The 23,994-nt window shown below is 36.2% G+C and overlaps 3 protein-coding genes across 3 annotated transcripts; all 3 read left to right on the top strand.

Annotated features, from left to right (window-relative positions):
* Window positions 1-10,004: 10,004 nt before the first annotated feature.
* On the top strand, window positions 10,005-18,097 carry LOC110704762 (T-complex protein 1 subunit theta-like). The gene is made up of 13 exons (XM_021882573.1): window positions 10,005-10,367; window positions 10,983-11,245; window positions 11,348-11,494; window positions 11,593-11,754; window positions 12,839-12,916; window positions 13,254-13,387; window positions 14,279-14,351; window positions 14,437-14,514; window positions 14,654-14,776; window positions 14,863-14,957; window positions 16,074-16,283; window positions 16,777-16,834; window positions 17,713-18,097. The coding sequence occupies exons 1-13, from the start codon at window positions 10,220-10,222 to the stop codon at window positions 17,788-17,790; spliced, it is 1,647 nt and encodes a 548-aa protein (XP_021738265.1). The 5' UTR covers window positions 10,005-10,219; the 3' UTR covers window positions 17,791-18,097.
* A 542-nt stretch (window positions 18,098-18,639) lies between these two features.
* On the top strand, window positions 18,640-21,386 carry LOC110704763 (photosynthetic NDH subunit of subcomplex B 2, chloroplastic-like). The gene is made up of 3 exons (XM_021882574.1): window positions 18,640-19,521; window positions 20,559-20,978; window positions 21,089-21,386. The coding sequence occupies exons 1-3, from the start codon at window positions 19,039-19,041 to the stop codon at window positions 21,284-21,286; spliced, it is 1,101 nt and encodes a 366-aa protein (XP_021738266.1). The 5' UTR covers window positions 18,640-19,038; the 3' UTR covers window positions 21,287-21,386.
* Window positions 21,387-22,082: 696 nt separating this feature from the next.
* On the top strand, window positions 22,083-23,931 carry LOC110704761 (protein NDH-DEPENDENT CYCLIC ELECTRON FLOW 5-like). The gene is made up of 3 exons (XM_021882572.1): window positions 22,083-22,712; window positions 23,113-23,559; window positions 23,664-23,931. Exons 1-3 carry the CDS (start codon window positions 22,170-22,172, stop codon window positions 23,856-23,858), a joined length of 1,185 nt encoding a protein of 394 aa, XP_021738264.1. The 5' UTR covers window positions 22,083-22,169; the 3' UTR covers window positions 23,859-23,931.
* The last annotated feature ends 63 nt before the right edge of the window (window positions 23,932-23,994 follow it).

Below are 23,994 nucleotides of genomic sequence, written 5' to 3'. Positions count from 1 at the left end.
TTTTTTTTCCTCATGGATGTCTCCCTCCGTCGCTCAACCACACTATTATCATTCTTATTCCAAAGATCGAAATGCCAGAGAACCCTAATCATTTTCGATCAATTAACCTCGTTAACACAGTGTACAAAGCTATTTCCAAAATATTGGTCAATCGTCTTTGCCCAATTCTCCAAAATTCGACTAGTCCACTTCAAAATGTATTTACGCCAGATCGTTCTATCTACGATAACATCCTTATCATTCAAGAAATTCTAAACACCTTCTAGAAATCTAAAAACAAAACAGGTTGGTGTGCTTTAAAACTTGACATGGAAAAGGCATATGATATAGTAGAGTGTGATTTTTTATTGGCATGCCTTAAAGCTTTTGGATTCCCTTCTCAATGGATTAAGTGGATTCAAGAATGTGTCACTAAAGTATCTTATTCCTCAAAAATTAATGGCGAAACAACAAAATGGTTCAATCCATCAAGAGGACTTAGACAAGGGGATCCTTTATCCCCTTACTTGTTCATTCTTTATATGGAAGTCCTCATAAGGAAACTCTCCTTGGAAATTTCCAATCGCAAATCCGAAATAGGTTTCAAAATTTGTCCTAGGTCGTTTACCATTCCTCGTCTTTTATTTGCAGATGATAGCCTTGTATTCTCCAAAAGCTACCGCATCAGCTTGCATTAACCTTAAGAAAGTTCTCGACATGTTTTGTGGCATCTCAGGGTAGTTAGTAAACTTTCATAAATCTTCAATAATCTTTTCAAAGAACAATTCAAATGGCCGTAGAGCAGCCTTAGCCGCACATTTTAATATGACTCCAAAAGATTCCTTAGGAAGATACCTAGGTGTTTTCTTCGACTCTTATTATCCTACGAAAAAAGATTATCAGAATGTCATGCTAATAACTGGACAACGCATTCAACATTGGGAAGCGGGATTCTTATCAAAAGCAGGTAGACATATGCTTATTCAAAGCAATCTTGAGGCTTTACCCTCATACTTGTGCTCATCTTCCCTTCTGATGTAGCAAAAATATTAGATTTCCTTCATCGTAATTTCTTTTGGAGGCAACAAAAAGATAAAAACAGTATTTTCCCTTATCTCGTGGAATAAAGTGTGTAGACCGAAGGTCTCAGGTGATTTAGGCCTACACCGAACACTTCCCCTTAATAAGGCTTTCATAGCAAAGTTAGGTTGGAAAGTGATATTTGATCCTAATAGTTTATGGGCCAAAATTGTAACACACCAATAATTCTCCCTTTTCCAAACCACTTACTTTAAATAAAAATATAGGAGAACCATTGGCATGTTACCTCTACGTGTTAAAACGTTCCGTCTTTATCAAAGTATTGCAGCGGAAAAACCAAACTTAAGTCTTTAAAATAACATAGTTTAGAAAATCAATAAGTCAAAGCTTACAAACTAGAACCACAAATGCCCTTATTTAAAACCAAACCAATATTCAAAATCTAAAGCATGAACGAATAACAAACATAAATATGTTCATCACAAAGAACGAGTACTCTCAATCACACTAATCCCTTAACAATGCGTTTGCCAAATCCCTGAACTTCACATCATCAAGCTAACCTGTGCATACTGCTCCCCAATAATACAAGTGTAATAATTGGATCATCACAAGGTCATTGAAAGGCGAAGGTCATGACTAAACACACAAAAGCACACAATCAGCAAAGCTGAGTACATACAAGCTACAACGCACTAAACCTAGCATGCTCAACTAATTAAAGTAACAAACATTTAACATGAATTCACTAACCAGTCTCCACACTAAAATAGTTCAATAAACTCCACATCTCACTAACCAATTCCAATCACTTGACTCTTTATATTTAATTTAATTAATTTAATTTGGAGTAAGCAATAGACGAGGTTGTCCAATCCACCAAATCATTTTGGTCCCAAATGATCATTTAAAATAAATTATAGCGCAATGCAAGAATGGGCGCGACTCCATTCTTACAAAGATAGTCTAGATCCCATCTAACTTTCATTATAAAGTAAAAATGTAAATACCAAAAGAAAAGAGGACATGTTGATCAAACAAGCCTCGGAAAGCCACGGGCTACCACCGTGTACCCCAACCCATAATTGTCAATACTCTAGAAGTGCACCATTTCCAGAGTTTTATTGCTCATCCATGTTTCACTTTATGTAATTACAAGTTTAATTAATAGCCGACTCATTCAAGTAAACCATACATATAATTCACTTTTAATCTTATTTAGGACAACGATGATCACATCACAAATTGACCTTTAATTCCATTAAACTTCCAAGATATCCAAAATTGTTGAACATAGTCAACCCACCTAGCCATTTCAGCTTAATCCACCTAGACCTGCTCAAACGTAGGGCCGGGCCGAAGCCAAAAAAAATTCCCACTTCTCGGGCCGGGCCGAGCCAAGATTTGGGGCGGAATTTTTGTGCCCAAACCCGCCAAAAATGGTCGGGCCGTGCGGTCTTTTCGGGCCATTTTCAGGTCGGGCCTAAAAAATCAACTAAATATGCATAAAAACGCATCCCAAACCCGCCCCAAAAAAAATCGGACCGGGCCGGGCCCTTCCGAGCCAAAAAATTCTGCCCAAAACCAGCCTAAAATCGGGCTGGGCCGGGCCATACTTGATCAGGTCTAGATCCACCTTTACTCAACATACTAACAAGTCATGCTTAAGTAATAAATAAGATAACAATAACCTCATCGAATAATTAATAAACTCATTCCACTTAAACCATTCAATTCCAATCCTTCAATAATCCAAATGTGGTTAACAAACCAATCCAATAAAAATATGCTTGTATCAACATTCCATACAAACAATTAATCCAATATAATTCAACATGCTTGCATCCATAATTCCATACAAACATAATCAATTCACCAAAACATGTCTCATAAACATAAGCACTTGAATTAATTCAATGTTTAACCAAACAATTTCCATCCAAGAGTTCTCTAAACATGAAACTAAGTTCTTTCTTTTTTTGGTACCTAAACATGATACTACTTACAACAAAGAAGACATGTACGTACCTCGTGTAAACAATCCTTTGTGCCACTTTTAATCACTCAAAAGTCTCCTAGGGAATATCCACCTCCAAGAAAACAACCAACAATCATAAATTAATTCCCAAACTAATTTCCAGCAATATAATTTTATTAAAAACTCCTTAAAACTTCCTTAAAAACATGTTTTCATGCTTAATTAATGATTAGAATACAATAGGGACAAAAGCCCTAATTTAATTACTCATTAGAACCCTAAAATCCCAATTTACATAAATTAAAACCCTAGGTTTTAAAATCACAAAATCTGAAAAATTAAAACCATTATATAATCTGGAATTATTAGTTTAAAACATCAAAAACATAATTTTGATACTATATAAACTAATTTCAAACAATTAAATCAAAAACCCAAAACCAATACATTAAAATTATACAAACTAAACAAGTAAAACAAAGGAGAAATAAGGGGAGGAGGCCACGTGGGCCAGCTAGGTCGGCTGGGTGGTCGTTGGCGACCAGGTGGCGGCGACGGTAGCAGGGCAGCGCGCCGGAGGTGGCTGGCGGCAGTGAGCTTTGCTCACGTAGGAAGGAGGAAAGGGAAAGAAAGAATAAGAAAAGAAAAAAAAGGAAAGAAAAAGGAAAAAGAAAAGAAAAATAAAGGAAAAAGAAAATAAAGAAAATAAAGGGGAAAGAAATAAAGACTAACCTTTTTGTGTGGAGAAAATTTGGGGATTCACGGGGTATTTATAGGAGAGTGTTTTAGGGAAAATTGGGCCTCATGAAAATATTGGGCCAATTAAGTAAATATAATGGACTATACTTTGTTTGTATGGGCATAAATTGTAGAAGGAAGGTTCATAAAATAATTTGTACTAAAATAATTTTTGACCCAAATTAATAATTTAAAACTTTTAAAATTAAATTCCGGAAAATTACAAATAAATATTATACATAAAATAAAATATCGTTAATAAAATATTTAAAAATACGGGGGATTACAAAAATCATTAGAGATAAGTACCTCTATAATAATTCCTTTTTTGAATAACATTATAATCCTAAAGATTCCCATATTTGGAGAAAAGTTTTGGCACAACGTGAAATTCTAAGAAAAGGCATTCGGTGGAAGATTGGAAATGGACAAGATTTATTCTTTTGGATCGATAATTGAGCCGCCAACAAAAGCTTGCTTGAGCTCCTTTGTTTGGACCCAAACCAAGTCGACTTAGACACAAAAGTGTCAGATTTCATTCTCCCAAACAATCAATGGGACAAACACAAGCTTCGATCCTTCCTTCCATCAATATCACTTCTCAAATCATAGGCATTCCTTTACCTAGCAACACTATGATGGACACCCCAGTATGGAGACTTACTTCATCTGGCAATTTTATAGTGAAATCAGCCACTTGGCTAGCCCATGATATTAACCCCGATGAAAATAAATGGGCTCATCGTTGGATTTGGAAACTAGATATCCCTCCTAAGCTTCAAATCTTTTTGTGGCAAATTTTTCATAATAGCCTCAGTGTCCGTGATACTCTTTATAAAAGAAACATAGTCCTTACTAGTAATTGTGGTATCTGCAATGTTGATAGTGAAACAGTTAACCATATTTTTCTCATTTGTACCTTTTCTAGAAACGTGTGGAGTCATGCCCTAAATAAGAAGTGGTTGGATTGCACAGTTCCCTACACTGATCTATTCTAAGCACTTCTACGTCTTAGAGTACACACTCAAACTATTAGAAAATTTATATTCCTAATTTAATTTGGAGTATCTGGAAAGAAGGTAACTCTATTATTTTTCGCCAAGAATCCTTTGATATCTCTAGAATTTACCACCGAGCGCATTTTGCGTTTAACGAGTGGCATTATAGAACTCTCACAGATACCTTTTTTTCCTCGGGATCTCCGATACGGAGATTCCTCTCCACTACATCTCCTCATTCTACATCAAACTCCATCATGGTCTCCTGGGAAGCACCTCTTACTAATTTCTATAAACTCAATTTTGACGGTTCGATTCTCAACAATTCAGCAGCGGCAGGGGTCATCATCAGAGACAGAAGAGGGTTACTTACTAGAGCACACACTTTTAACCTCGGCATTACCAAAGTCTTCATAGCAGAAGCTACAGCTCTTCATAAAGCCATTCTTCTCGGTCTCGAGCATAGGGTAAGAAACATTCATATTGAAGGTTACAATCTATTAGTAACCAACTTTGTCAAAGACATTTGGTCAGTTCCATAGAAAATTGAGCATATCATCAGAGATATCCACTCTCTTCTCAACAAGTTCGACAATTAGAGTATTCGACATATCTACCGGGAGGCGAATCAAGCAGCAGACTGGATTGCTAATGTTGGTCATTTAGTTAGTGATAGTATATATGGATATCATACCTGGTAATAACTCTTCTTTATTACCCATTCTTTCTTCAGATGCATTAGGAATTCTCCTCGTGAGGAGGGTTTCCTAAAGCTTTCATTTTTCTTACCATTTAAAAAAAAAAAAGCCTTGTGGTCAACTTTAGGGAGAAATTGTGGTATGATAGACAAGTATACCTGTGATAGAATTGAGCAAATATTAGATGTTAAAAAAATATGAAACTACAACCCATAAATATCTGCACCCCATGGACTATATATGTTTCCTTGCTTGTTCATGCTTTCAACATGTATCATTTAAAAAAATAATCACATTTACCAACCACTTAAGCATGAACTAAGGAGCTATAAAAATTAAAGTTTTTTCCAAGGACAAAAGTAAATAAAATTCCTAATAATATTTAGTTTTACTAATGGAAAGGTCAAACTTATTTATAAAATGTACAATTTGGTAATCAGATAACAAAGTCTATCCCTTGCCATCTTGCATTTCGAGATCTTCTATAAGATCTTTAAGAAACCAAGACCAACTTTCTTTGGATTCAGTCTCTAAAACTACCCAATCAACTGAATACATTTGATTGTTTGCATCCCTTGTTGTGGCACTAAGAAGCTCAGATCATCCTTACAATATCCTTTAATGAATACTTCATTAAGGTCAAGAACCTTTCTGCACCCATGGAGAAATCCTTGTCTCAAAGCAGCAAAATTGATGTAGAACATATGAAATTGAGGTTCCAATTGTGAAATATGTGGTTTTAAAGATAAGAACACGCTAGTATCCACATTAGAAGTCTTCAGTTCATGCATATGACTTATGAGAAATTCATATTGTTTTTCAACAACCTTTGCACATGCAAACAAGACTTTTTTTTTTAGCTCTTGTAGCTTGCCTCCTATTAATCTTTACACCGTGGGTGTCTTCTACATCTTGAATAAACATTTTAGTTTCCAAGTAGGATGTTTTAATTAGAAGCTTTTCTTGGTATTCCTCAGCAAGAAAATTGTGAACATCTTTTATAAATCAGATTTGTAAGCACCCAAACTCCTTTGTATACCTCGCACTAAATAAGCTTCCAACGACACCCATTCCAATAAAACTTGCATTTTACAAGTAGTTATTGCAGTTCATTATGGCAATAGTTCCATGCCTTAGGGTTTGGCAACTATATAGGATGAGTGCTTTTTTTAACATGTTGACATTTGGAATAATTGCCCCAACTCTATTTAAACAAACCCAAATGGAGTATTAGGATCATATAGAGGTTAATCACATTTCAGTAGAACTTTAGAACTTTCCTCGTCATCGCTACAACTAAGTGGACTTTAATCCTCATAATCTATTTCACTTCCATCCATGTCATCACCTCATCTCGTTCAAGATATTCACCTACACCCCAAAAATTATTTTTCACTTTTGCAGGCTTGTTTGCTTGTCTATATTTCTCCATGTCCCTATTGTGATCTATACTGACCTTCTCAAAATTCTTTTCCTCCATGATTTTTTTTCCCAGAATCATTTCTTTTAGTTACCCATTCTTTTTTCTTTATTTGCACATTATTAAACTCTTCATCGTCTACTTCCGGTTTCAACATTATTCACTCTAATGTAACTCCTCATTTTGATCACCATTTATAATTTCCACAGGAACTTGTGTAGTTTTTATTTTTTATTAAGTTCCCCCGAATAATCAACTTTTATTTCCGATAGATACAAAAGTTCTCCATTATCACCTTCTTCAAAAGAATGATGGAAGTACAATTCATGGCCCATGTGTAACCCCTTCAATACGAAGTTCAATTCCTCCATTGTCTCGTCATCACATAAAAATTGAAAGCCCTTTTTTTTTTAGTTTTTTTTTTTTTAACAAGATAGAATATGTCAACATTACTATAAGAGTAACCTAACAACTCAATCAGTTTTTTGGTCCTTGTAAAATCGAATTTACATATGTCAATTTCTCCTTCAATGCAAGACCCACATAAATCACATCTTTTCTCCCGTCAACTAATGTCCCCCCTATGGAAGCATTTGAAAAGAAGAATTGTATTTGGATATTCTGCACCAGAAAAAATAACATACAATTCTTCATACTTCCTATGTTTTTATTTAGATGCATGCATATCACTTATATAATTGCGGACTCCTAGAAAAAATTTTGGAGTAGAGAGAGAAAGAGAGCAAAAATAAAGAGGGTTCATAAAGTACGAAAGAGATAGAGAAAATTTAATAACTAAAAGGGAAAGACGAAAAATGATGTATCTAAATTAGAAGTTCTATTCTTTTAGAAAGTGACGCATCTAATATAAAACGAGGAAGTATTAACAATGTAATAATTGGACTCAAATTTGATATTGTAGGGATTATCATCTATCAAGTATAGTATTCAAATGCAATTATATATGAAGAATTTGAATTACATTGTTTTTTACAAATTTTTTATTAGGTTTTTATTAGGTTTTTCCAAAAAATAAACGGAACCTAATTAGGCCTAGGGTTCTTAACTTCTTACTTCCTCCATTTTTTTACTTGTTCTGTTTCATTTATCATGCTTGCTAATGCAAACCTTTAATCATCAATAACTTAAATTTCATAAGTAAAAATTATAAATGTTATAAATATTAGGAAAATTTGTCAGAGACAACCTTTTAAAATACATTTTTTGTCTAAGACAACCTTTTGAAATTTTTTGGCAAATTAAGTGAAACCTTACTTAAAAATTATTTTATTAGGAACAACCACGCTCCACTTTCAGGCGTTGATTGTCCCTTTTTCCGACGTTGACTTCCATGTGCCGTGCACGTGACCCTTATTTCTCTTAATTGCACCCCTTTTCTCTCTAATTTTTTTCAATTTGACCCATATTCTCTCTCTTCCTAGCTACATCATTAATGTTTGCAAAAACATCAATCCATGCTCCCCCATTAATGCCAGCAACTTGAAGACCTTCTTAAATCGTCATTTACGAAGTCCTTCTAGCAACTGGAAACCCACACCCGCATCTCTTCTCTTCAAATCAAGCCATTCTAGGCTGCAGTTTCTACCAAATGAAACCCAAATCAAAACTCTAGTTTTATAAATTGAGAAATACAACCAAAATTAAATCAATTAGTATCGATAAACTCACCTTAATGCCAAGAAATTCAATCCAACCACTTGCGAAGTGTAGAATTCCCCCTTCAAACTTCTAAATTGGGATTAATTTTCGTTCTAGATGTAAGGGGGTCTAATTGAAGAAGGGTAGGGTTTTAAGTGAAAAAAATGGAGGGAAAAGGGGTGTAATTAGGAGAAATAAGGGTCACGTGCAAGGCACATGGGAGTCAATGCCGGAAAAGGGATAGTCAATGCCTAAAAGTGTAGCGTGGTTGTTCCTAACAAAATTTTTTTTAAGTAAGGTTTCACTTTGCCAGAAAATTTTAAAAGGTTGTCTTAGACAAAAAAAATGTGTTTTAAAAGGTTTTCTTTGACAAATTTTCCTAAATATTATGATAGTAGTTAATCTAGTTATTGAGACTAGTCTAACAATATCCCACATGAATATGTTTTTCCTTACAAATAATTCTCAAAAGTGGTCAAAAGAGGGGTGGTGAATAGTGTAAAAGTAAAAACGTGTCAAGTAAAAAAAATAACGAAGAATTATAAACGTAGCTTTCTTAATCTTAATAGGAAAAATGAAAACTAATAATCCCACTTTTGCCATTTCTGCTCAAAACAATCCCACTTTTTCGAAATCTGGAAACAATCCCACCTTTAACTCTCATATTCTCAAAACAAGCCTTTTACCGATTTGTGAAATTGGTAACCTGTTTAAGTGTCACCTTCTGATTGGTTTTTTTTATTAATTTAAAAAAAAAAAAAAGAATAAAAAAAAAATTAATCCCTCTTTCCCCTTCCACCCTGCCAGAGCCCCCTCCCCTTGCCGGACCAGCCGCCCGCCGGACCCAACCATCCTCCATTTGCCGGAGCCTAACACAGAGTACTCCTAACCATACCCTAGGCCACCGAATCGGAAAATCCCACCTGACCCACAATTGCAGACCACTCAAACTCTACAATTGCAATTTGCAATTTCATCAGACCACTCAAACTTGTATATGGTTATTTGCAATTTCATCAGACCACTCAAACTCCACAATTGCGGAGGTCGGTGGAGGTCAGGTCATATTGACAACATAAAGTCCTAAATGTCCACATGGAACTCCAAATCGGTGGAGGTCAGGTGGGTCGTAGGGTCGTTGAGGTCAGGTGGAATTCTAGTGTTTCGGGGTTGGGTGAGAGGGCTGCTGGACTAGGCGGGGTTGGGTGGGGGGTTCTGCTGGCAAAGTTGGGTCAGGTGGTGGTGTTGATGAGGTTGGTTAAGGAGGGGGTGGTGATAATGGTGTAGCCGCCATTGAAGAGGTTAGGAAGGAAAGCTTAAGAAATAAAATTTTTTAACCTGTGAAACAGGTTATGGGTAAAAAGGATAATTTTGAGCTGTTAGGGCCAAAAGTGGAATCATTTTCAGATTTCGAAAAGGTATAATTATTTTGAGCTAAAGTTGAAAATGTGAGATTATTAGTTTTCATTTATCCATCTTAATAAAAAAGTGGAAAGATAAAAAATTTGTTATAGAAAAATTCTAGGGCTTTTTAAGTCAAAAAAAAAAAAAAAAAAATTCTAGGGCTTTCGACTTCACTCTCTCGTTTCTTCAAACTAGTTCTCCGATTTCCATAACCACACTCTCTCACTTTAAACCCACTTCTCTGATCGAACTCAAACAAACCCTCCTGTTTCTCTCTCCTCTCCTTTGCTTTCTCTCTCTAAAAATGGGGTTCAATTTACAGCCGTACGGTATACAATCCATGCTTAAGGAAGGCCATCGCCATCTTTCTGGTGTCGAAGAAGCCGTCTGTAAAAATATCGAAGCCTGCAAAGAACTTTCCGACATTACTCGCACTTCTCTTGGCCCCAATGGTAAAATATCCCTCTTTTTCTCTCTTAGATCACAAATTCTGGGTTTTTGTTCTGATTTATGATGTGGGTTATTGCTTGTTTGCTTAAATTTGTTGTCTTGGAAAAAACCCTGAATTTTTTTTTGCAGTTTTTTTGAATGTTTTTTTTGATGTTATTTGCTTTGTTCGAGTGTCAATTTTTCTGGGTTTAGGTTTTAATGGGCTGAAATGAACTTCCGTTTTTGGGAATGATTTGAATTTTTGGATTATGTATGTTAAGTATAGTAGTTAGCTCTAGGTTTTTGATGTAATTGGATCCTTCACTCTAGCTTAATGTATTGGATATTGTCAATGATTTGAGTATTATATAGTGTTAATGCGCCATTTAAATTAATAATTAAGACCTAAATGAAGGTCCAAACCCCCAAATTAACCGCACTTTACTCTTGGATCCACTCTATTATTCGTCCTTGCGAATGGGTTTCACTTGCTTGGCGGAGGGAAACATGATTTGGAGCACTTGAAGTAGCTTTAGGGTTTCTATATTATTATTTTTGCCCTCATTCGTCGGGGGATCTCACATGGTTCGATATTACTATAAGTTGAATTTGGGAGATTTTTTTTGTATGTTGTGTAGGGAGGAACAAGTTGGTCATTAATCACTTGGATAAGCAATTTATCACAAATGATGCTGGTACTATTGTGAGTGAGCTAGAGATACAGCACCCTGCTGCTAAAATCTTGGTTTTAGCCGGTAAAGCTCAGCAAGAGGAGATTGGAGATGGAGCAAACTTGACAATCTCATTTGCAGGAGAGCTTCTTCGAGGTGCAGAAGAGCTAATAAGAATGGGATTGCACCCAAGTGAAATTATCATGGGATATACCAAAGGGATCAATGAGGTTCGTCATATCTATTATGCTTGATACGTTTTATTCAAATGTGTAACAGGTTTAAAGACACATGCTTATTGAATTGATATATTTTTTTAAATTTTCCTTAAGACAATTAAAATCTTGGGTGAGTTGGTTGAGGAAGGCTCTGACAAAATGGACGTGAGAAACAAGGATGAGGTTATTTCTCGGATGAAAGCTGCGGTTGCAAGCAAGCAATTTGGCCAGGAGGATATGCTGTGCAACCTTATTGCCGATGTAATTGGCCTTTGCTCATCATTTTCATGAAATCAGTTTCCTTGTAGTACTGTTAGTCATTCATTTCTTAATTGGCTTCAACTTTCACTGTTCCATAGGCATGCATCCAAGTGTGTCCATACAACCCTGTAAACTTCAATGTCGATAATGTGCGTGTTGCCAAACTTGTGGGAGGTGGTTTGCACAACTCTACTGTTGTGCGAGGAATGGTTTTGAAGAGTGATGCTGTTGGCAGCATAAAGCGAGTGGAGAAATCCAAGGCAAGTTATTCTTCATGTTTCCATTGTCTTTTCACGAGGTGGTGTTATTACCTTTATTTGATCTTCTTACATTTGTATTTGTTGCAAACTAACTTGTCGAGAGTGAGTATATAGCTCTATATGTTAGTATATCCTGCCTACTCTGTAATCATATTTGGTGCCTTTAAGAGTGATGCTATTATGTTTTTTTCTTTTCAAATTCCTTCTTATTTTCTCACCAAAGGTGAAGGAATTAAGATTAACATTTTGCCATCCTGGATTATAGTATTCTCTCTCTTAATGACTAACTTTCTTATGAGCTCCATTTTGTTGACTGCTGCTTCTCTTTAATTTGCTTTCCACTTGCAAAGAAGAGCTCGGTAGTAAGTTAGTAACATTATGCTGTTTGATAGATGGGTATATGTGATGGTCAATGTTTGGAATGAAGTGGCTCAAAATTAGGTTAAGGGGGACTTCTGTTCCAAGTAAGGTAAAAGGTTTGGCTTAGATGTATGCTTACATTAAAACGATCAACTGGATGACTATTGACTAAGGATGTGTGATCCTGGTAAGATATGTCTGTGAAGAACTCAGACATAAAGGAGAATTGCAAAATTGACTTGGGAGTGTTGGGGGGGCAGGGGGGAGGAAGGGTCACTTGACTGCCTAAAGCTCACTAATAGGATCCCCTCCTCTGGTTTTTAATAACAATTAAAGGGAAAATCCCATAGGAGCCCCTCCTCTGGTTTGTAATACTTGAAGTATTCCTAGTCTTCTTATTGTATCCTGGGCGCATGTCTCTTTTTAACTTTGACCTTGTGCTGGTCAGATCCTTATCTATTCCTTCCTACTTATCAACCCTTTATGATTAGGTTGTCTTTTACATTTCTTCTAGAAATGCTACTTTTTTCACTACTTCTGTTGTCTACTTCTTTCACTACCACTGTTAGCTCTTTCAAAACTGTTAATTGACTACTTCCTGGCTTTATGTACTTTTCTGTTACCAAATTACTCTATTCTACATTTTTACTCATAAGCTCCTGATGTTTTCAATGTGGGAAAATGCAATACTATAGTCCTTGATTGTTTGATTGTGCATCTTCAGGTTGCTGTGTTCGTACAAGGTGTAGATACTTCAGCTACCGAAACAAAAGGAACTGTTCTCATTCACAGTGCTGAGCAGGTACCCTGGCTATTTATAGCTTACTTTGATGATCAGATGAAAATATATTGATTGCAATTGCTTTTTGGACCCTTCATTTTATGTCACATCCCCATGCCAGGTAGTCAATACTACGACATGGGTATTGTTGTATTGACCTTGAATCTTCATTTTTCATGAAATAGCGCACATGTATTTTTTACGGATAGCCAAATCTAAAAAACGTTGGCCTATACAAATACCGTGTGTTAACTGGGCATGGCTATTGTTAAATGTCTGAGATGGGCATTGTCAAATTAGAATACAGTTGCTATTGTAATTCTATAGTAAATCTTATATATATTTCCATACTTTGCAGCTGGAGAATTATTCCAAAACTGAAGAAGCAAGAGTTGAAGAGCTCATTAAGACAGTTGCCGAATCTGGTGCCAAAGTTATAGTCAGTGGTGGTGCTGTAGGAGACATGGCATTGCACTTCTGTGAGCGTTACAAGTATGTGTTGTCTGCTTCTAAAAGCTTTATATTCATTTTTTGTCTTATTTTTGGTCACTAGCTTGACAAAGCCTTGTTGGTTGCAAGTTCAGAAATTTGTGAACTTGTGAAAGAAAATTCATGCATTGGATCGTAAGGGATGGAGGAGGAAGATTTTTGTGGATGACTACACGGAATAATCAAATTTGGTTCATGTAGCCGACCCCACTTATGGGATTAAGGCTTTGATTGATTGATTGATTGATTGAAAGAAAATTCATGTGGGTGTGTGAAGGCAACCTATTTCCTTGTCTTTAGTTATGAATAAATAAAAAGCTTACAAGTATAGAGCCATGGGCATAGTACACTGTCCAGTAAATGAAAACTTTATTTATATTATCATGCCTTGAAGATGTATTTCCATATTGTCTCCTCACACGTTTGAAATTGTTGACTATATTTAATGGTATTTGGAAATAGAAATTTTGAGTCCTGTTGCTACTTGCTAATACTGGATAGCTCTCTTTTGGTATAACAAGCTTCTATGTAGAGGATGATAACCAGCATGACATGGACATATTGCTGTTGTGTCAATTTGTTTCATTTAATTAATGTTTTCGTTTGGTGGATAATTTTGTTATGTAGTTATATTCTTCTTACTAACCAATGTGATGGAGTTATGATGTATGTGAATTGTGAAGTGCTTTGTTTGATCTTGACATGCTAATTCTGGCTGTTGTGGTGTAATGAGGTTGATATTCACCATATAGTAAAATGATTCTTACTTGTTGTAGGATCTTGAGTATGGATTAATTGCTAAGGTAATTTGTTGATATGCTATGTTGTAGTAAAAAGGGTATGCTCGAATTCTTTGTGTTTTTTGGATGTTAATTCTGTTTCGCTTGGTTGCAGGCTTATGGTCCTCAAGATCAGCTCTAAGTTCGAGTTGCGAAGATTTTGTCGCACAACTGGGGCAGTTGCACTGGTAAGAAATTCTAAATGTGGTGGTTTTCTTTTAACTTATCCTTTTGGTTTCCCTTACTTATGTGCGCTTATAATCGGTATGGCAGTTAAAACTCAGCCAGCCTAATCCAAATGATTTGGGACATGTCGATTCTGTTTCCGTTGAGGAAATTGGTGGTACCAGGGTATGTTTGTTGATCAGCATTGTTACATCCAATTGTGTTATAGGGTGGTAATCTCTTATAATTCTCTTATGGCTTCTCTCCAGCTCCCATGTCTTTGATGGCTGTAAGAATTTATTCTTATATTATCTTGCTCCTGTAGGTCACTGTTGTAAGAAATGAAGAAGGTGGAAACTCTTTGACAACTGTGGTATTACGAGGAAGTACAGATAGTATATTGGATGATCTGGAAAGAGCAGTTGATGATGGAGTAAACACTTACAAGGCAAGTTTTTGCACTTCGTTTTTTGTCTTCATAAATATCGGAGTTTGAATAAGATGCTCATGTTTTGTTATGCTCTTTGTTTCCAGGCTATGTGCAAGGATAGTCGAACTGTCCCTGGTGCAGCAGCTACTGAGATTGAGTTGGCGAGGAGACTGAAGGAATTCTCTTTCAAAGAAACAGGGTAATTATGGATCTTAGACTTTTAGGATGATCGTGTTAGTACCAAGCTGTTAATAACTAGTTGGAGGAACCTCGTATTGATAGGTTTTGTCATTTCCTTTCGGGTCTGACCAAGCTGGTCATTTTGCTGTCATATCATCACGGCTTTAATTAAACTGCAGTGCTGCCTACTGAGTGCTGGCAATGTTTCTCCTTTCTCATCTTGCACTCTGTCTTTTTGTGATAAGATGTATCAGATGACTTGTCATGTCTATTTCCATTTTTCGTAAAATAACTTTAATGTATTTTATGTTCCCTGCCATCATCCTAGGTCTTTCAGTTAGACTTAAATGCACTTTGTTGTGTACTCATGCTATCAAGATAGAGTCTGATTTGAACATAGTTGCTTGAGAACATTATTAATCTGTTTGGACCGTTTCTTCCCCCTGTGAAAGATTTTAGTGCCATGCATGAATGTCAAATTCCTTTTAATGGTAATTATGCATGCAATTTTGACTTGTCTATTATGTTCCTTGTATTGACTTTATTCTTAGACTTTGATGGACTTAATCATGTTAATGTATGAATAATGCTATTTAGGAATTTATAGAAGGTTTATTATGTGTTATTTGTTTTTTTATCTCCGTCAATGAATGTAGGATTTGTATGTTGATGCATGAAATATGATTTGTCAGTTCTGCTCCCTTAATTGACTCTAATTTTTAGACATCATGTGGACTAAGCTCTCCAATCACTTTTGGTGTCGCATTTTCTTTGATCAAGTTAAATGTGGTTTCAAGAACTGTAATTTTAGTTGTCGGTAAAGTGTCCATTGCTTCTGTTCTTATCTGCTTTATGTGTATATTTAAAAGCTTGCCTATCAATCAGAGAAGTCATATGGAAATAAGTTGAGCATTACTTTTCACACACTAGTGCTTTTTCTTTATTAGTAATCTCTCTTCAAAGTAGTTGGATGAATTGTTTGCATGTCTACATTAGGCTTATTTTTTTAGTCATTTTCCCATCCTATCTCTTTCTAGTTCTATCTTTATTTTTTGCTTTAAAGTCTCATGCTTTGTGCAATATTATCAGCCCTGTTGCTCTGAGAATTATTTTACATAACCATTCATGTCTACAGGTTAGATCAGTATGCCATTGCAAAGTTTGCGGAGAGCTTTGAGATGGTCCCCAGAACACTAGCAGAGAATGCTGGCCTTGATGCGATGCAAATCATATCATCATTATATAGTGAACATTCATCTGGGAATACAAGAGTTGGCATTGACCTTGAGGAGGGTGCCTGCAAGGATGTTTCAACATTGAGTATCTGGGACCTCCATGTCACCAAGTAAGATATTTTCCGCTCGCCTAGTGTACTCATTTCCCAAATTTGTATCAAATTTTCATATAATATTTGCTCGAGGAATCTCAGTTTTAATTAATACTACCTCCGTTTTTATTTAGTTAACACCTTTCTCTTATCACGCTTGCCAACGCACTATTTTAACCATTAATATTTCTAATTCTCGACATTGTAAAATTATAAAAAGTGGATATTAATAAAACATACATTGAGACGATTCAAACAAGATCCCACTTGACTATGTTTTATCGTAGCTATAAATCACAAAAGCTAGTCAAAGTGTAGTTTGTGCATAGTGTAAAAGTCAAATGGTGTCAATAAAAAAAAACAGAGGAAGTATATTGTAAATCAAGTGTCAATTATTAATTGCCCTTCTAGCAATGTCCTGGCCAAAATTTTCAGTTAGAGCTGCTGGGTCGTACATAAAGCTTGTGTCTGAGCTAGATAATCGTAACTTAAATTACTGCATTCTGTGCAGGTTCTTTGCTCTCAAATATGCTGCCGACGCTGTCTGCACTGTTCTACGAGTTGATCAGGTACATTACAACTTGCTTTGTAGCTTGAAAAGTTGAAATGGATAATGTGGGTAAAAGGTTGATTGTCTAGTGTCTACTAACATGGCAATAATCCAATTGGTAAAGGAAAATTGGGTTAATTTTTTAGAGTTCAACTCTTCTTCCTGTATCATTAATTCAGAATACTACCGAGTCTGCTTCGCTAAGCATTGTATAAGGGGGTCAACTCAAGCTATCTCAATTCTCAACTGCTTTACTTTACTATCTTGTCAGTGTATGATGCCTGCGCTTATATGGTTCTCTGTAATTATGAACGACCTATAAGATAACTCTGTGCGCGTATGAACCGGCCAAACCCACTTCCTGTAGGACTTAATAGTTTTCTTTTGTGGGGAATTCACCCACCTTAGCATTGCTATTGCGTTCAACTGGGGGTAAAAGTCCGCTGTCACCATTTTCAATAATATGGTTGGTTCTCTTAGCTTTAAAAGATGCACATCAAGGCCCTAAGGCAAAGGCTAGGGCAAGGACCTCAAGGCGCACTTATATTTACATAATTTTTATTTGTTCTTTGTAAAGGTATAGTGAGAATGTGAGATATATTGAAGAGATTAGTGAAATAACCTGAATAGGCTAGAACCACCAGGGCAGACAGTGCTGACAACCACTGGAGAAGCCTTGCCACTTAAGCCAGTGACTGCCATTTCTTAATTGCTAGCCAACCTGTGAATTGTTATAATAAAATTTAAATAATTAGATTATAATTTGAGGGTCAAACCTTGTTCAGGACTTCAGGATGGATTTACATATTTCTTGCGTCTTTGCTCTTTTGTGATCTCCTGATTAACTCTTGATTTACAGTAGTTAGGTTATTTATAATGGTTAATTTTGCCCTGCAGATCATAATGGCAAAACAAGCTGGTGGACCTAGGAGAGATGCTGCCGCTGCTGCTGGTGCTGGAATGGAAGAGGACTAAGTGCTTCCTATGAAAAGCTTTTTGTTTTTCCCTTTTTTGGTTTGTAATTTTGTTGGTTCACGTAAAATCCGTTTCCTGGCTGCATTATTTACCTCTTATTTTAGTGTTTTTTGGATGATTTGAAACACAAAATTTTGCTATGGAGAGTGGCTAGATTGTTGTTGTAGCTATAGTCAGAAGAAATTAGTAAAGAAAAACTGTTAAGTCGTAGATCAGTTCTAAGAGTTCATGTCATATGCTTATCTTGTTTGGGGAAGAAAACTGAATCTACAACTTTAATTTTATAGTTATTATTCTTTTATTCTCCTATTCATCTTGTTTTGGTAAGGTAGTGAGCTTCTCTACCTCTGTAAACAACTATGCCGTATCTAATGTTCTAATCTTTAAAAGAAATCCAAGTCTTGAGGTAAATCTGTGACATTTGTGCATGATTATATTACAAAAACATTCATTTAATGTCAGCTTACGAGTGATTTGAATTTGTTAAAGCTCCTGTGTACCCTGAGGTTAGGTGGTTGTGAATACAGATGAAGCACCGAGGGCTGTGGGTTTGTCCTGGTATTCCCAGCCAACTTTGGGATGTATACAGCTGTAAAAAGCGGTGCTGTTGGCTTTGGTCAGAGGCCTGAAGTTGTAAGTTAATTGTGATGATGTATAACAAATCAGTGTACAAAAACCTTCTAGTAGCAATTTAATGGTGAAAATGCATGCATTCATTGCTAAGAGTTGCTGGAACCTGTGGAGGAGGGAACATTATGAAAGACCATGGCTTTCAGGCTATGGAAGGCTAGCAGAGTTGCTGTTGAGTTGGCCAAATGCGGGGTGACCTTAACAGGGAGATGCACTAGAATTCTGCATGTCATCCAAATTATTTCAAAACTAGTCGTAATATTTCAATTAAAACTGTTATCTCAACAATATATCGAGTTACTTATCTCTCAATATCATAACAAATCATCTCTCAATAACATTTACGTAGGGCGAATACAAGTGTGCTATGTTCTTTATTTATATTTCTACATTTCTAGCCTCATTGCAACAACCAAAGTTGAAAAAAAAACTACCCTCAAAATAAAAATTAAATTAATAAATTAAGAGTGGAGCCAAAAGGCCCAAAACTACAAATATGAAGCCAAAAAAAAAGGGTGTCCCACTCCCACACATGAGAAAATCCCACTTGAAAAAACCAAAAAAAGAGGATGAGAAACCTCTATCTCACCTCATCATCTACTGCCACTGATACATTCTATGGCCTCTCTACTACCATTCTCCCTGCTCAAACCCACCACAATCTGCAAAGCCTCCTCAGCCCCGGCAACAATCGCCTCACCGTCTTCTCTAGTTGAGTCTCTCAATGATCAATTTGGTAGGAAAGGCATAAATTTTTTAGAATCAACTGATACTGGTACAAATGTTAGTACTCCCATAGTTGAGCTAAGTGTAAGAAATGGGAGCTCATTAAAGCTGCAACTATCAAATGCACATGTTACCTCATATAGGCCTAAAGTGTACTGGAAAGACGACGGTTTTGAAGAGGTTTTGTACACACTTCCACAATCCAAAGGCGGTATTGGATTAGTGCTTAATGATGTAACACAACCAGTTGCTGCTGCTACTAAGAAACCAGACCCTTTCAGAAAGTCTGAACCCGCTGCAGCTAAAGGGTCAGTGCTTGCAGGAGCTGAGTGGTCTGTAAAAAATGTTGATTCTGACTCTTTTGATGCTGTCCAGGTATAATCGAAACACAGTTGTCTCAATTTTCTTATCTTGTTGTAAACGGCATTGTATGACAAATTGATCAATTGGCCAATTACTTTGCTTCTAAGTATTGAATTGTGCTAGCGTAGAGGTTGTGATACTATTATGTAGTTTGAAGTACTACTTAGCAAACTCTAATTTACAATGGCTATATGTACTCTAAATCATAGGGGGTAAGGCCGGCCATAAGGCAACCCGTATCGGAATCCCTCATTGACGTTTCCAAAAGGAGATAGTAGAGACCATCCACATAATCTGAAGATTGAATTAGTCACATACGAAGTACTACTTTAGGATGTCAAGAATATATTGTCACATCTCCTAATGTAGTAATAAGAGATCATTAAATTACATATACCATTACTTGATTAATGTACGACACGAAAGAATTGACTTAGCTATTATAAAGGTTTCTTTTGGGGGTAGAATCATACAGTAATTATGAGGATTTGGGACTTGGGACAGAGGCGACTAGATAGAATCATGGAGGGAGTAGTTTCTAAACTGTTTAGGTATAGTAAGACTGATTAATTTGACATCTCTGACTGGCTTACTGCTTTCCTATGAGGGGTTTGCAATGGTACTAATTAATGATAAATTGGGTTTTAATTTGTTTGTCTGCTTATTATGCTCCGAAGTATCTGGAAATTATTGCACTTAACTCTAAATAAAATCCGAACTTTTAGACAAAAAATTAGAAGCACGGAGTTTAAGATGTTATAGCACGCTTGAACACTTTATTAATATATAATGAACAAACATTCAATTATTCAAATGTTACAAATACTTTGCAAGCTTAGCTTCCTATAAGAAGCATGTAACAAATGATCTAAGCATAGTTTGGTGGTTTTCCCCTATAATATCATCTTTTATAGCGTAGGATGATTACATAGAGCTTAGAACCAAAAAGTGTTTATAAGCCATCAGTTGAAAGCAAGAAAATTCGTTTTCTGCTAGACTTAAAAAGGTGCATTCAATCCTTTTTACCTTTTCACTTAATCTTCTTTCAGGTTGAATTGAGTTGCACCAGTGGAACTCTAGACATAACATATGTAGTTTCCCTGTATCCTGAAAGCATGGCATCAGCAGTTCTTGTGAAGAACAATGGCCGCAAGGCGATTGATCTTACAAGTGCGATACTCAGCCATATCAAATTCAAAAAACGTGGAGGCTCGGGAATACAAGGACTTCAAGGTTGCTCTTATTGTTCCCAACCTCCTTTATCTTCACCTTTTGAGATTCTTTCTCCTGCTGAGGCCATGAAAGCTGATAGTTCCCAGTCTCCTAGCAAGCCCGGTCAATGGACCACGCAAGATGTGCCTATTACCATTTTAAAGGATAAGTTTAGCAGGGTTTATACAGCTCCTCCTTCAGAGAGATCAAAGCGATTCTACAGAACCCCACCATCAAAATATGAGACAATTGATCAGGTAACTGAAAAACCTTCATCTGACTGAAACTCTTATGTTTACTGCATAATAAACCTGATACATTCTGCTATCATTTTCTGACTGAAACTCTTATGTTTTCGTTGTTTTAGGGAAAGGAGCTTGAGTTTCGAGTGATTAGAATGGGTTATGACGACATATACTTAGCAAGCCCTGGTTCTTTATCTGAAAAATATGGCAGGGATTACTTCATCTGCACAGGACCTGCTTCGATGTTGGTACCAGTGACTGTGGACCCAGGGGAGGGGTGGAGAGGGGCTCAGGTTATCGAGCATGATAATCTTACATAATTTGTAATTACATTCACTGTAAAGATGTGTCATTGTAACATGATTTATCACCTTGAAGATAAATAGGCTTCATAAATCATTTATTCATGTGACTCTGAAAGTTTACCAGTAAGCTGTTACATACTCCGCATGTTGTAGTATAGGTTAAGCAATTTGGATCCACCAAGGAAGAAAATAATCTTAACTTCATAAGAGTAGCAGTGAAATATAAAGATCTAATAGATATCTAGATGGAATGGTTGATCTACTTAATTACACTTAAATGGAAAGAATGAGCTCAATCACTGGGGTATGTTGTGCAAATTATATCCTACATCCTGGAATATGTTGTGCATTGTGCTCCATAATAAACATGTTACATATTCATAATGAATATATCATATATTTGTCATAGAATAAACGTTCTGATTGTATATTTGGATGGAATAGGATCAGCAGACAGTAAGTATGGGGCTATTTAATGATAACATAAGTCTGAATCATAAGGCTGCTTACCCCCTCCTAAGGCTTTTCCTTCTTCACCCTAAAAACACTTCTGTATTTTAGGAGGAATAAGTTTACAATAATAAGTTCTTTGATAAGCTCTAATAAGTTTAGAGAAGCAAATTTCAGGTAAAAATTAATAGGGGACATTATTTCGCCTTTAAATAATTTTTCTAAATTTAACAATAAGAAAAAATTTGTTAAGCTAATCGCCATAAGTTGACAATAATCAACAGAAAATATCTCAATATACACTTCCAACTAAAAGCTCTGCTTGAGACAAATTGCTGGTAGCAAGGATAAGTGGACCCTCTCTATCTTCTTTTGCTTCCTCTTGGACTTCAAGCCATTTCTACATTCTATACTATGAACACCATATCTTGATGGAACACAAGAAAAAATGTCTTGCAGTTTTCTTTTCCCATCAAACTCCTCTCTAGTAACCACTAGAAAATCCATAACCTCCCCTACCTCATTACCTCCTTACCTTTTGTCTACTTCATCCCGATATATTACCTTCAATAAAAGAGACTTTGTATTACCAATATCTGTGACTTCTCCTTCAGTTGCCTACCCACAACCGCCCTTTAATGTTGAGTACTTGCAGATTGAATTTGGAAGCCATGGAGTATCATTCGCCGAGCTTGGACAAAGCAGCTATGTCATCAGGATGCTCTTGGAGAATGGGAGTGCAGCCAGTATTTTGATGCCTAGTGGTCTGATCACATCCTATAAGCCTAAGATGTGGCATGGAAGCTCCATTGAGGTTTTGCATACCTCTGTTTCGGAACGAGGAGCTATGTATGGTGATGGTGGTGGTGGTCCTATCATTCAAGGTGGTGTTTCTTTGGCCTTGAAATGTGTTGGTGAGAATGGGTTTTCATGGTCTCCTCTTAGTTGGATTCTGACTGATGTTAAGGGTAGCTCCCAAGATTCTATTCAGGTTTGCTTCTGATATTATTAGAGAAACATTGAGGTACTGAATTTTTGTTACATAATTGACATATACAAGTAGAAAGAAGGTTTCAATGATCAAACAGTTACGCAACTGATATGAATTATAAGAAACAGCAAAGCAAATTTGTACTCACTTCATTGGTAGCATTAAGGTAATATGAAATACTACAATATCTAACTTACTATGGAAAGAAGGACCAATTATTATCTGATTGCAGCAGGAATTGTTAACTTGTAGTCTCCTCTTTAAGTGAGTAAATCGAGTTAAATTACTGAACTAACATGTGGTGCAAATTTTATAGACATTTTAGCTGTTGTAAGGTGATTAAAGTTCAGTTTCCTCGCCACAGTTTTACTGATGGCATATTGTATATCTTAAAATGCAGGTAGAATTGATAAGCAGAGAAATTGAAAACATGGTTGAAGTAAAATACACTATAACTCTGAAAGATGATACCTTGAATTCAGAGGTCAGTGTATTAAACTCGAGATCTTCACAACTCGAGTTAACAGGTTCTATTCTAAGCCATCTGACTGTGAGCTCACCAGATGCCACTTATGCATTTGGACTAGAGGGATCAAATTATGTCAACAAGCTACCTCCCATCTCAGACTTCTTCATAATGCCTCCCAACTTGGCAAAGAACAAAAAGACTAGTCCTAGTCAGTCATGGCCTCTATCATCACTCAAAGAGTTGTTTGGTGCAAAAACCGACGATACAGAAATAAACGAGCAAACAGAAGGTGAAGAGGAAGATAATTATAAGCATTTATCTGGAAAAATGAGCAGGATATACACATGCGCACCTCGAAACTTCACAATAATAGACAGGGTTGGGCTTTTTATCTTGTTATTTCGAAAACTAATTTGAAAAATTATGAATAAAAATAATGATTATTTACTGGACTAATTTGTTGAAATTTGTTTTTTTAACAGGGTAAAAGAAATTCAGTCAATGTTGGAAGGAGGGGCTTTGGAGAATTATACATGTACAGTCCAGGGTCAAGCCATGAACTCTACGGCAAGTATGCATACTTATGTGTTGGACAATCAGCTTTGCTCAAACCTATAACTTTAGGTCCTGAACAATCGTGGAAAGGCGAGCAGCGCTTACATAATCCAAATCTTTAAATTCCATAGTTAACACTTCCATCTTGTAAAAAGAACCCATCATATAAAATGCATCAACTAAATGAATTGAGTCTGGCTTTGTTGTGTTGATGTCAAAATTTTCTATTTCTTCTCTTTTCACAGAACTGCTGAACAA

This window comes from Chenopodium quinoa, unplaced genomic scaffold, assembly GCF_001683475.1.
Source record: "Chenopodium quinoa cultivar QQ74 unplaced genomic scaffold, ASM168347v1, whole genome shotgun sequence".
Classification (NCBI taxonomy): Eukaryota; Viridiplantae; Streptophyta; class Magnoliopsida; order Caryophyllales; family Amaranthaceae; genus Chenopodium; species Chenopodium quinoa.
This window is presented reverse-complemented; position numbering and strand designations above follow the sequence as displayed.